At 45.3% G+C, this 13,922-nt stretch overlaps 1 protein-coding gene across 1 annotated transcript in view; it reads right to left on the reverse strand.

Moving 5' to 3' along the window:
- Positions 1-13,623, reverse strand: part of KLF9 (KLF transcription factor 9) — a 22,791-nt gene extending 9,168 nt beyond the window's left edge. Inside the window, exon 1 of the mRNA XM_039838461.1 lies at positions 12,158-13,623. Coding sequence (XP_039694395.1) covers positions 12,158-12,662 — 505 coding nt within the window. The 5' untranslated portion in view covers positions 12,663-13,623. The remainder of the gene's footprint in view (positions 1-12,157) is intronic.
- Positions 13,624-13,922: the final 299 nt, after the last annotated feature.

Genomic DNA, 13,922 nt, shown 5'->3' on the forward strand with positions numbered 1-13,922 from the left:
AAGAAGAAGAAGAATTATTTGTTGATTCAACAGAGTCACTATAGAGTTTGTTTTGGACGTGCAGTTTTACTTCCTGGCCCCTGTGTTCATCTATGGGAGGCAGCTTGCCCCATGCTTTAGGCTCTGAACTGGGAAGTGGGTGTGTCTGTAACATCTGTCATGTAGCACTTCCTCACTGGAGCACACTGGTGTGTAGGAGGCAAGTCTATCCCAATGTTGCTTGTATGTTCCCAACTTCCAACTGATTTGTGAGACAGCTCATGAGCCGGGACCTCAGAAAAAGATGGCAGGCAATAGATTCTTGACTCTTTAGATCCTCAACCCAGCAAGAGTTACATCTTGATTTTTCCATTATATGGCCCTCCTCTTAGCAACTCTGAACCAGCAGAAAAGTGAAGTAACCTCCCAAGAACCACACAGCTAGATCCAGGCCCAGATTAGCTGATTCCTACATCCATATTCTTCCTGACATCCCAGACTACGCTGTTTCTCCTCAGTTATTTGTAGGAAAGAGAAATAATAAATAAACCTACTAAGCACTAATCATTGACACAATATGTTTGATGGTAAAACTATCCTGAGAATATAGATTCTTTGAATCTCTGCATTTTGGGTGATTTTTTTATGACCATTGAATTCAAACCTGTCCTGTTTCACATAAAGCCGAATCAGAGGGCAGATGCCTTGCCTAAGGATACACTTAGATTAGAACCAGTTTTCAAATTCCTTCTTCAGTTTTGAGCACAAAACAAGATTAGATGTTAAAGAAGAACATAGGCCCTAATAGATGTAGAGAGGGCATTTTACAGCATGTTTTTCTAATTCTTTTGCTTTCCAGATGCATTGCCTTGGGGAGGGCAGATATAGTTTAAAACAAATAAGTTGGCTGTTGAGCTTTAAATTTCAAAATGGAGTTTTAAAAATGTAAAGCAGACTCAGAAGTTCTTACACTTAAACTCTCTTAATTTGCCAGAGCACCCTATGGGGACCTGAGCTATAGAGAGACAGAGAGAGAGGAGGGGCTACGGGTACAGGATAGGTGCGAAGGTCTCTAAGAAGTGCCTGGTGTTATATACTCTCCCTTTAGAAACAGGCTTGGGCAGTCCCAGAGGAGTGGCCACTGTCACCTGGCCCACAGCATACCTAAAGCTTGTACGAGCCCCCCTTAGGGGAGTCCCCACGCACGCCAGGGCAACTGAGGAGTTTGGTAGCCCCATTGAGAGAAGGGTCTCAGTGCATGCCTCGAAGCTTCACGTCCTTCCAAATGCAGGGTCGGGAAAGGGACTGCGTGTTCCTGAGACCAAGACCACGCACATGGGAGAATGCCACAGGAGCACTGAGTCACGGAGTGCAAGGATCTCATACCTGCAGCCACTGTGCAGACTCCCTGTTTAGCAGAGAAAGCTAGCACATGAGGACTGTGTCCCAGGTTGGATCATGAAGCCCTAGGGGAGGCCGCCAAGTCAAGGAATGGCATGCAACATGGACAGCCCTCCCTTAATGCTGAAATCAGAGGTGAGCCTCTTGCCCATCAAAGGATAGATCAATTCCAGGAGAAAGACAGGAAAAAGGAGAGGGAGAGAAAACTCTGATTTTGCAAACTTTTGCCAAAAAGGACAATACGATTTAACACAGAATTGACTGAGAGACCCTGAATTGCTAAAATAAAGTTTTTCTATCAACAGCAGAAATGGGTAGGGGTGAAGAGGCTTGAGACTCAGTTAGTTCTGGTTATGGACAGTTACTCTTTGTGTACCTAGGATTGTGTCTGGGAAGTTCTTACCCAATATGTATAATTGCTTTACAAGGGCCACTTAGACTTTTGGCATTGTTGGTGAACACAAGGATACCCTCTCCATTTGTGCATTTAGGTGAAATGATTTGTAGCATCCACAGCTTCCAGTCTGGGGACAACAACTGTCCAGAAAGCGGAAGCCTTTGGTGCAGAAAAGATGATGGACAAAAGAGGAAAATGCCAGAGAGGAGCTTGGTGTCTGGTTAGTAAATGCCTACTCTACCTGCCAGCCAGGCTGCGGCACTTGTAATGACTCAGAGTCACCAGTGATGCTACTCCAGCACATGCCTGACCATCCTTTTCACACGTGCCACAGGGGCCACCGTCAAGTAATTTTTCAAGCTTTTTACAGTGAGTCACTAATTTCATATTGCCTGGTGTTTGTCACCAAAGACTGCGAGGAACGACGGGTCTGAGGTATCCGACCTTCACAAAACAGCCCCCTACCTGATGCCCACAGGCAGGCACTCCTGGGCAGTGTTTCGAAATTGAGAGCAAGCAGGACATTGAGAAGAAATGAGTCAGCTTATAGGGGCACACAGCCCATGTTTCCTTCATACTGGGAACCCCACCTCAGTGGGATAATGCTCACCAGACAAGCATTTTGTGGCTAGCCATGGATATAATTGGCAACATGAAAGAAGGAAAGCCAGCTGTCTGGTTGTCATGCTGCTTATTTTTGTTAAAACGGCAATGGCACAAAACTACTGTAGAATTATGGCAGCCTAGAGATTTAAGTCATTTTGATGTGTTTTTGTATGTTATTTTTAAGATCTAATTTTTGCCCCTAAGATTTCTTATGGTGTTTTTGTTGGGCATACGTACACCAAATAGACTTCCGAATCCCAATGGGCATCGCCAAACAGCTTATCTTTGTAAAGATGAGGTCTTTATCTGTTAGCACGCAGGGTGACAACTGTTCGTGTAGACATAATTCATTTCTCTCGGCATTAAAATGGACAGACTGGAATTAAGACGAAGTGAATAACACTACCGATCACACTGCTGCTTTATACTTGTTCCACATGAGGCTGTGGGTACCGGCTTCTAGAACATCCACTGAGGAAGGCATAAGCCTGAGCACGAGAAATACACGTTGAAATAATTTCTCTTTTACAAAGACCATTTAGTACATGCACTGCTGACCTATCTTTAGGTTGAACTTCAGAGATGGTTCAGAGCCCTTTCTCTTCAAAAGGGAGAAAAATATGAAAAAGAAAATGTCGTCATACGAATCTCTCATTTTGTCAAACTCTGCTCTTTGGAACATCCTTCTTGTTGTTCTTAGCAGGCAGATAGCATGAATACTTGTTGGTTTTGTTTGTCTGGAATCCATTGCTTCTTCTGGGTAATAAATAACACATCTTGAATTTCCTTTGGGAAAACACCCTTCCCCACTCTGAGTCTACATAATCCCAGAGGGTGACCCTAAACCCCCACACCCAGGGGCTGGATGAGATCCAGTCATGCCACAGTGACTGAGTTCAGGGACAGACACAGAATTCTAACTCCAGTATGAAGTCTGAAGCCTGGGAGTTTTTCTGGAATCATTAGGAAAGAGAAACTGTCTTTCCATAGGGTTTGCTGAGTTGGCAGGATAGGAATTTGGAGTTGCCATCAGCCATCTTACCACTACTCAGAGAATGAAGCCAAAGCAAAGGACAGTAAATTTAAGCCAGCGAGAGAGGCAGACACTAAGTACCTGTACCCAGGGCTATCTGTAACTAGAGCTACCTCAGATGTGTAGGTAATTTGAACCAATAAAGTTCTATTTTTTATTAAGTCAGTCCAAATTTAGATTCCGTTGGTTGCAACCAAGAGTTCTGAATAATATAACCATGGCCCCAGAACTGGGGTCTTTTTCAACTGGAAGGAAGCAGGTTCTGGATAATCGTTGGAGAAGACAGGATAGGTTTGATCCAAGTCCAAGACTTCTACAGATATTCTTAATCAATGTTTATAAAAACCAATCACAAGGCAGAGTTGGAACACAAGAGTCGAAAGCCAAAGACTAGTGGCTTTCGGGCTAAATCCAAGCGAGCCATGCAAAACAGAGTCTCTTCCCACGGCAGCAACCCAAGGAGTCCAGGTCAACAACTCCAAGCTCCTAGAAACACACTAGGAAAATTCCAGAGTAACCTTGGACTAAGTTAACTCACTCAAAGTCTAATTCCTCCTATAAAAGGAAAATAAGAGTAACTTCCTATGTCATAGGACTTCTGTGAGTTTAAATGTGACAGCGTATGTAAACCATTTGGCTTGGAACGTGACAATGTAATAAATGCTGGATGTTATTATTATTACTGTTACTACTACTAACACTCATAATTCACTATTATTACTATTATTGTTATTACTATTCACAACACTCACAGTGCCTGCTATCAATATCTAGCACAGTTCTTAGCATGAAACAATAAATAAATATTACTTAAATGAATGAGCTGCTGCTGGATTAATCTGGAATTCTAAACAAAATTTCTTGGAACCTCAAGGGCTTTCTGGGCAACACATGTAAATAATTTACTTTTAATCGTAATATTCAGAGAACACTGCCCTAAATGCTTTAAATAACTCATCTGAATTAAGTCTCACAACAAATTCATGAGTACATAATTGCTGAACTCCATTTTACAGATGGGAAAACTGAGGTTCAGAGCGTTCTTACAGTTAAGAGAGTGGCAGAGGCAGGATTCAAACACAAGGTCTGCAAGAACCGAAAGCCTGTGCTCTAATCACTCTGTCTACTGCAGGCAAAGGTCTCTGGAGGACTCACATTCAAGTTCTTTCCACGGGGGTAGGTCTCGTCAAAGTTGGCTCCCTAGGAGGCAGAGATGGTGAATCTTTTTTCCTCTCTCTGTTTTTGAATAAAGATGATGTGTAAGATTTCTTCCATGTCTGAAATGTTCATAATTCTCAGACAGGATTTTTATACTTTTATCTGCCCACTTTGGTTCAAGTCAGGTCCTACAGGAGGTACTCACTTCTAAAACAATGGAGACTTGTCTTGGAAAATGTTCAAAGTTTGTTTAATTCAAGTACTACTGCCTGCACTTCAAATCCTTGTCATTAATTTTGTATGGCTTAAGCTCCTTTTTCTTGATTTTAATGTTTAAATAATGTCCTCACTTTTTAAAAAGGCTCAATCAGAGACGAATTTCATTCTCTCGTACAAATTTGTGATCATTCTCACTTTCATTAAAAAAAAAAAAAAAAATTCAAAAGCCCAGTAGCCCTGGGCTTAGATGGTGAGCTAACTGGTTCTTGTAGCTCTAGAACCTTTTAGATTTTGGATCTAGATGATCGGTTCTCATCTGAGGGCTTCAAAAGCTAACATACCTCATGATAAACTGAGATTAAAAGGGAAGGCTGCGGGTACACCATCATAAACATGGGCTTTAAGCACAAATGGAAATAAATGCCTTGGAATATCCCATGAATAAAAAATAGATGCAGCGCACTCCCTTGGTAGGGAAGGACTTCTCTATGAATAATAATGTTAGTCCTATTATTTGCTGAGGGGACCGCTTGAGGCCGGGATAAGACAAATGTTTACTCTTGGCCTTAATGCACCAAAAAGGTATTAAAGTTTCAGGAGGGCTCCAGGAAGGGAGGAGTAGGAAATCTCACAGGCACTGGGCCTTGGGCTATTTCAAAGAGTATATAATACATAATGAAAGAGCAGAGGTCCAGGGCTGACTCCACGTCTGCCCTTTCACTTGGCTATTTTGGTTAATTCAAAGCAGATCTTTAAACTAAGGTTTTTAAAAAAATGTTAACCACAGATTGAATCCTCTGGAGACCATGGGAGAAAAAATTCAAATTGAAGAATTTCAAAGAATTCACAATGAAGGAAGATCTCCACGTGGGCCACACTTGGGCCTTTGGCACTTCGTCTTCTTAACAGCCCTTCAGAGTAACTGGGGCCCTCATTGTGCTGCTGAGCAAACTGAGGCTCCGGGAGATCCCACTCTCTGCCCAGTCACATGCTTGTCAAGGCAGAGATCCAGCATTTAAACCCTGGTGGTATAATTCCAAATCATCCAAGACCCTCAAAATGCTTAAATGGAACAATCCCTGTCTCAGAGGGTGGGCATACACTCTTTTAGAGACAAAATGATGGATGCGATGACCTCTCAAGGTCACTTCCAACCTCCAAATTCTATTCTTTCAATACTGACAATGGCTGCCACCAAGTGCTCTGAGCTAGGCCTAGGCCTGTGACTAAATCACCAACAAAAAGTGGGGTGAGATGAGAGGCAGGATTGCTCAGAGACCACTGCAGAAGATCTCATTTCTTTCCCTTTTTTAACCGTCTGTGGGTTTTTTTTCCTTCTTCCTTTTGCCCCTCCTTTTTGTGTGTGTTGCATAGAAACAGAAAGTGCCTTTGTACCAATTACTAGGCACTAATTTACACTCTTCAGTGGGCGATGGGCCTGCTGGAGAAACATTAGGAAAAGGTGGGAGGGTCGGATGTGGGGGAGGATTTGAGCAGCAGAGGCCTGGAATGCTGCAAGCTTTTTCTCCAAGCTTGAGAACAGGCAAGGGAGGTGGGGGGAAGAAGAAAAAACCTGGAAAATTTGGAAGTCAAGACTAATGAAAATGACAATGCTGTGTTTTTGTTTTTTGTTTTTTAAATCAAGAATGCTAATGAACAAAAGGCATTCAGAAAAACAAGTGATGGGCTAGAAAGCTTAATGTAACCAGGATACTCAACTTGTTTTAGAGGCTCCTGAAAGACTAAACACTAGGAAATCATTCACCCACTTTTCTTCTCAATGAACTTATATTAAGGAAGATCATTGTCAGCCACTTTCCCAATATGTCATGCGATTCTTCTCTTTGGGAAGTTCAATCTTAGAATTTCACACAGATGTTGCAGAATGACAGGTTCTTGGGATAAGTGTCAACCATTGAGGCAGGAACGTAAATCTGACCATTAAGTTCAGAGTCCAAGGATTCATTTCCCTCAGATAACTGACATCTTTGTGTCTGAAGGTAATGGGGTGTTACCATCAAAACAAACAAAAAATTGATTCTAGTGCCTCCCTCCCCAACCCAGGTCCTACTTGTATCTCTCTCTTCACCACTCACAGAAGATTTGAGAGGAAAATCAAGGGAAACAACATTTTTACTTGGTAATTCTACCCCATTTGTATTTTCTGTTGTGAAACAATAATCCTGCTAGCAGCAGCAGCTTTTCTAAGGCAGCCTCCCTCTTTGTCTCTGCTAGGGAAGCTAGATGGAAGATGATGAACGAAGGGGCGTGAGGAACAACAGCACCTGGTCCATCCCATCTCTACGACTAGCACTAAAGAGCTTCTGGGTCCCCCAACAGACCCTGATCCCCAGAGTGAGATTCCAATAGCGGGCTAGGGCTGGAGCAGATGTCTGGGCCATCTTTCCTTGGAATCAAGGAATTTTAGCCTCTTGTCTGAAATGCAAGAGCCAACACGACAGGACATCCTTACAATCTTTAGAAACCTCTTATCTTCTAGAGCTAGAGGCCTCATGCAGCCCTTTGCTCTAGAATGTATATTGTTATATTTTTCCTGACAAGATACATGAGACTGTGTCTAGACAGTCTCATTGGGTTGGGGGCGGGGAGTGGTGGTGGTGACGTAGGTGATATGGCCCCTAAAGCAGCAAAAATTAGATCTTTGGCCAGTGAAAATGTCTTAGCTATTACAATAGCCTTCTGAAGGGGCACAGTACATTAATGGCTCCACAATATATTTGTGGTATGAAAATGTCATGGGGGGAGGCAATTATGGAAAAACATGTCTAGTCTCCTTAAGGGAAGGAAAAATGGGAGGAAAAAGGTAAAAACCAAAACCAACCAACCAAACAAACAAACAAACCCCGATCTGTGTAAGCCCCACTCAGGCCTAGTTATAAATCTACCTTGGATGAAGCATGTCAGGTTATGAAATACTATTCCACTTCACTTTGGGGAGTACTCTCTGAAAAGAGCAATAGGGCAGAGAGAATGTCTCCTTGAAGATCAAGACACTGGGCCTCCCTTCTACTCATAAAGAGAAGAGAAAGTGTTAAGATTGGGCAGGGAGGGGGCTAATTAACGGGCTGCCCTGAGACCACTTGAGCTAAGGCTCCTAGCCTGGGGCCTGGGGCCAAAGCAAGACCTGGCCCTGTCCCTGAACTCCTGCCTTCTGGGTAGCAGAAGTGAGTCCTCTAATGGCACTAGATCCCCCTGAACCAAACAGATGACTCTAAAGCTTCTTGCAGTAATTAAGGGAGAAGAATAGAAGAAGCACAGAGCAAGCGTGGCACCTTTATAAGCAAAAATTTAAAGCTTTAGTCTCAGGGAAGGGATATCCCTCCTGAGTTAGAGCTGGCCAGTGATGGACATTCCTAGAGCGGCCAGAAAATCTATTCCCCATATAGGAGGATAACTTCCATGAAGGGGGCTATCCAGGTCTCTTGGGCAAGACAGTCTAAGTATCGCAGGGAAATGTTCAAACAGGTGAAGGAGAAACAGAAGCAGCCACTCGTGGGGTGTTTGCAGCTCTTGTCTTCTCTTGTTGTACATAAACTTCTTTCTTCCCTATTTTTTAAAATTGTTTAATTTTTTTTTTCTATAGAACTGGGATGTGATGGTTGGGATTTAGGGCTTTCTAATTTCCAGAATCCTGTAACCAGTGTCATCGAGCTCAACCTACTGTCGCCATTTGAGGACAGCTGATTTAAGTCCCTCTAAAAAAGAGAGTAAAATTAGACCTGGCCTGGAAATAAGGCCTAAGGTTTCTAGCATTGTGACATCAACCTAGCCTCAAGCAGTTCTGATGACTTTTGATCTGGAGTTTGGATGTAGCTGTTTCCTTCTCCAAAAGATATTCCTCACCCACTTCTTCAAGATACATATACTCTATGTACAAAATAACCACAAAGTCAGGAAACTTGGGATACATTTTTTCTTTTTAAGTGTTTGTGGAGGTGTTGAAGGGAAGTGGGTATGGGAGGGGCAGGGAGTGGGGGGGTTTGAGTGGGTGTTTGTGGAGGCTGGTTTGGGGTGTCTGCTGGGAAGTGGAGGAGTGTGTGAGTGTGGATGTGGGGGCCGTGAGGGGACTGTGGAATATGTGTGTCTGTGTGCATGTGTGCATGTGCACGCAGAGGGAGTGATGTGGGTGTGGGTCTGTCGTGTTGTGCCAGGATAATGTTGGGCTGCATTTTCAGATAATATGCTTGATAGGTTTTCAGGCAAGGTACTTTCATGCATCTAATGGTTAACATGAAACATTATAATAAATACACTCTAAAATATCCAAGAGGTCCAGAAACAGAAAAGAGCGTATTTGTTGCATTTTTTTCAGATTTACTATGGATCCATTGCTTAAACTTTACAAGTACATTGCCTGAGGAGTATCTCATCTAGAGACTGAAGAAAAACAAATTGAGCATAGTACTAGAAAATGTAAACTAACATACTACTTAAAAATAACTTTATTCCATGTTTCCTAATTTTGAAGATCCCTTATAACACAAACTCTAAGATCCACTATTTCTTGAGGGCCTACTGTGTGTGGAATCCTATTAGGTGCTTTATAGATATTATCTTTGCACAAGAACCTTTGAGTTCAGTGATAGTACCCTATTTTGTGAATTAAGAAAGTAAGGCTCAAACAAATCAGAGGTCACAAACTTAAACACCAACAGACGATGTAAATGGTTAAAATAAGGAGAACTGCCCCATATAAAGAAAGATCAGTTCAAGCCAATTGTTGCTAGGCAGGAATTCAGGCCCAGTATTGCCAGAGAGTTCGATTTTTCCAGAGAAGCCATAAATCCAGATTTATGCCGAAATCCTCTGATTTTTAGATATTGGTAACTAATTAAACATTTTTAAACCTTGTATTGGCAAAGCCAAACAAATTTAGAAGCAGGCCTCTTGGTTGCAAACTCTGAATTCAAGTAACTTGCTTAAGGTCCTCACAACTGGGAAACAGTAGGACGAATCGTAACCCAGCTCAGCTCACCTCAAAAGTATCTTTTCTCTTAGGACACTATAGAAATAGCTGTACTGAATTAAATGCAATTTTGTTTAAATGACTCAACTTCTAAAGCCACTGGTTCTATAGAAAAGGCAGCTGAAGGAGAGTATAGAGGTGAACAAGCAGCCTGAAGAATCCTTGTTGGGCCACCTAGAGCAGGGGGGTGTGGCTTGAATTTCAGCTCTTATAATTGTCACGGAATGCAGACATTCCAACTGCTATTTCTTGTCCACCTTCTGGATTTAATACCAGCAAAGAGAAAATCAGGAAGCTCCTTACCCCACCCCAAAGACAATCTAACTTGGAGCTGTATCAGAAACTTCCAAATGCCCGAGACCTCCTACAAGTCTCTTATTTAGAGTATCCTTCACACATATGTTCTTTAGCAGGAGTACCCTTCCGACAATATTTACAGAGGTCAAGGTTTTTGTTCAACCATATCCTAGTATTACAGTGCCCCCAAACATAAATAAGACACCTGCAATCACCATATCACTAGTTTCAAAAGACTGTATAGCATTTAAAACAGGATTAAGATTTCTCTTCGTTTTCCACTCTTGACTGTGTAAAGGTTTCTCCTGAAACAGCTGAGCTGACTTGCCTTATGGAGAATTAAAGAGCACCACGCATGCACGCACATATAAGCAGCCATTTCTATAAATGCCTGAGAAAATCACTCAGTGGACTGGTTCAGAACGCTGGGAATCGTTTTTCTGACTTGGACAGACTCAGGTAGCTCACAGAGCAGCACTGCAGCCCTCCCCAGCTACACGACAGGGCAGCTCCCTGAAGGAGAAAGTGCCTTTGCTCAAGGTGGCAGTGGGTGTCGATGTGAACAACCGAACTCTGGGAACATGGCTGACACAGCCAGGCCCGCCCAACAGCTGTTGGTGAGTAACACCCTTGGGTTAATACACCCCTACTTTACCCTTAGGGAGCCACATGAAAGGTCACATCCCCCAACCCAGGCACAAGTCTTTAAACAACCTTACAGATACAGAGTTTAAAATGTGTTGTTTTATGGCAACCTAGATGACAATTCCAAACAACCTGATTTTGCATTAACCACGGAGAAAATTCAGTTTTACTCCTGTTCCAGCAGCCACCTCCACAAGAAGCTCTTTCCAAAGGAAATAAAATAAGAGATGCAGCTACATGGCCTTTCTTTTAAAAAGCGAAACAAGACAAAACCAACCAATTTCATTTAAAACCACAGGCCTAGGGCCTCATTGAGGTGCCAAAAATTACACCACAAACAGCAATACTTTTCCAAGTAACTCCAACAACAACCTTTTAAAGATGGTGTCATAGGACAGAAGGAAAAGGAGTTTCATGAGAGGACCGAGCCCTGTGCTTCCTTGTTAAGAACAGCCGTTGCAAAGGAACCTTACTAAAGATGGTGAGGCAGCCCAGCCAAGTGTTAAGGCTTTCCAACTTCTGACTATGTTAAACAGAACCAACAGAATTGGCTGACCAAGAACCCTGTAAGTCTCCACAGCCCAGTTTATCCTGCAGTTGTCATTCTAGCCACATTCATTTGGACAGCCCTGCCTTTTGCTTTCCCTGGGAGAGACAGCTCTTCCTGGCCTCCAGAACATTTCAACAGCCATTACCCAGTCTTGACCTCCAGCAAGGACCACACCTCCTTCTACCCAACTGCTCTGTTCAGGTCGGAGGGTGAACCTAAGTCACATGGGGGAAAAAAAATCAGCTGTCTGTCATTAAAGAGTCTAACTAGTTATAAAGTTAACCCACCAACCATCACTGGATAAAACTCCTCTACTGCCTGAAGCAGTGTTATTTTAAACCTCTCTGGGGACTCTTGGCCAAATTTAAAACCACCTTGGCAAGCCCTGAAAAGTAGCAAGCATATAGCTAAATGAGTCCTTAGTCATCCTTAAAAGGTTCCATGTAAAGTGTGCCGCTTCTCCCCAGGTTTTGCTACTTCTCTGCAATCCCACAAGAGAATCAAATAAAAGAGACGCCATTTGACTCTCCCCACCCCCGCAGCGTCTGCCCAGGTGGGGTGGCCCCACCGTCGCTGGGTGCGGGAGCCCTGGGGGGCGGGGCAGCGGAGGGGTGGCACCACTCCCCGAGAAGCCACGCACAGTGGCTGGCACTCACTCTGTCCGCCAGTTTAATGCTCTCCGTAGCTTCCAGAGGCTGGGGGCAATTAAGGAGAGTGAGTTTTCCGTCCCTACACGGTTCAATTATTTAAAGTGTTAAAACAGCATCTTATCCAAAATGTTTGCACCCTTTAGGCTGGGTGTGGTGTCCTTAAACGCCCAGGAACGCTGCCTGGCCAAAGGTTAACTAACCCCGGAGGTCGGTGGGAGAGGGAGACGCCGCTAACCTGTATGCACTCTGTAATGGGCTTTGAGATGGGAGGATTTTCCATAGACTTTCCCACAGCCACTGTAGGGGCACTTGTGCCTCTTTTCGGAGGCGTGTTTCCCCTTCGCAGCCACTCCAGGGTGGAGGAGGGAGAGCGGGCTGGGCGCGCTGCCAGGATCCTGTCTCTCCTCCGGGCTGTGGGAAGGACTCGACCCAGATTCGGTGGTCACGTCGCTGTCGGATCCCATATCCTCATCCGGACTCTCCAGACTGTCGCTGCACACCGAGGGGGTCTGGATGGGTCGGTACTTGTTCAGGTCCAACAAGCTCTTGGCGATGGTGACCAGCGTGCAGTAATCCTTCCAGGTGTCCCCCGGGTCACCGTGCTCCTTGGTCACCTCCCGCTCAGGTAGTCGCAGCCGCTCGGCGTCCGGAGCGCCCCCATGCTCCGGCACCGCAGCGCGGTTCGAAATGGAAACCAGACACTGGGCAGCCACGAAGTCCATGTAGGCGGCCGCGGACATGGTGCGGGCGACGGCGGCCCCGGCGGCGCGGCCAAACTTGGCGGTGGCTGCGGAGGTTCGGTTCGCCCTGCCCCGGCCTGGGACGACGAGCTCGGCGCGGCGCGGCGCGGCGGCCAAGGGGGCGGGGGCGCGGGGCGCTTCCGACTCTCAGGAGCGCCAAGGCGACCTCAGCCCCTCATCTTTACGTAACCGGTAGCGCCTCCGCACGCAGCAGCCACGGCCCGGGGCTCCGCTGCGCTGTCGCCTCTCGCCGCCGCTGGTGCCCCGCGCCCGGCGCGATCCCCGCGACCGGCGCGCCCGCCGCTCCGAGTCGTCTTCCTTGGAAAGATGCCACACGTGGCGGTCGCAAGTTTATTCGACTGAATACGCCCCCGAGGCGCTGGGAGAGGAAACTGCAAGAGAGGTACACGCCCTCGGCCGCCTCTCCGTCGAGCCAAAGACCCAGTACATTCACCCGACCACCCCCACGCGGGTGGCGAGGGCTGGACCAAGCGCCACGTCTAAGAGACACTTTTCCCCCAGTCCCCTGACGGCTTCTGAGCCCCTGGTCTTGCCGGTCCGCACCGTTCCGGCATTCTCTTGCTCAGTAACAATTTCGCAGAATCCCATCACGTCACAATCCAAACCCCCTCCAATTGGCCAGTGGGGAGGGTGATTCAACTCTGTTTACTTTCTCCCCCTGCCAGTCAGAACGGCCTTTAGGTGGAGAGGTGCGTCTAGAACTGGGGCGTGCGGCCAATCCGACTGTTCCGTTTCGATGCCTCGTGCTATCCCTACAGCCACGAACGCTGACATTTAAAAGGGTAACAGCCCAGAGGCTGGAAAATAGCAGCCACTCATCTCCTGGACTGCCTTTCGGTCTGGTAGACGGTCCAGGCCTCCTGACTCTGTTCCATCTTGCGGAGGTGTGGGACACACCTCCCTTAGTCGGTTGCGCTGGTTCTTATTACAAAAGAGAACTTCTGATTCGGTTTTCCAGCTCTCAAACAGTTAAGTGACTTCTTGCAAACGCTACAGTCCCAGCAACCAGCCTTCCAATCAAAAGTAAGTTGGTTGATGTCACTGACATTGGCTCAGCCAATCAGAAGGGCGTTCCGAAAGCAAGCGCTCAACACTTGTAAATGAGAAGAGCTGTAGTGAAACTGGACGCATCCTTGTATTTTGTGTTGCTGGTGGTAAAATTGAGAAATGTATGGGAGGACAGGGGTGATGAATGCAATTTGAGTCTATAATTTCAAATTTAAAAATACTAAATATGTC

This window comes from Pteropus medius, unplaced genomic scaffold, assembly GCF_902729225.1.
Source record: "Pteropus medius unplaced genomic scaffold, Ma_sr-lr_union100, whole genome shotgun sequence".
In the NCBI taxonomy this organism is placed as follows: Eukaryota; Metazoa; Chordata; class Mammalia; order Chiroptera; family Pteropodidae; genus Pteropus; species Pteropus medius.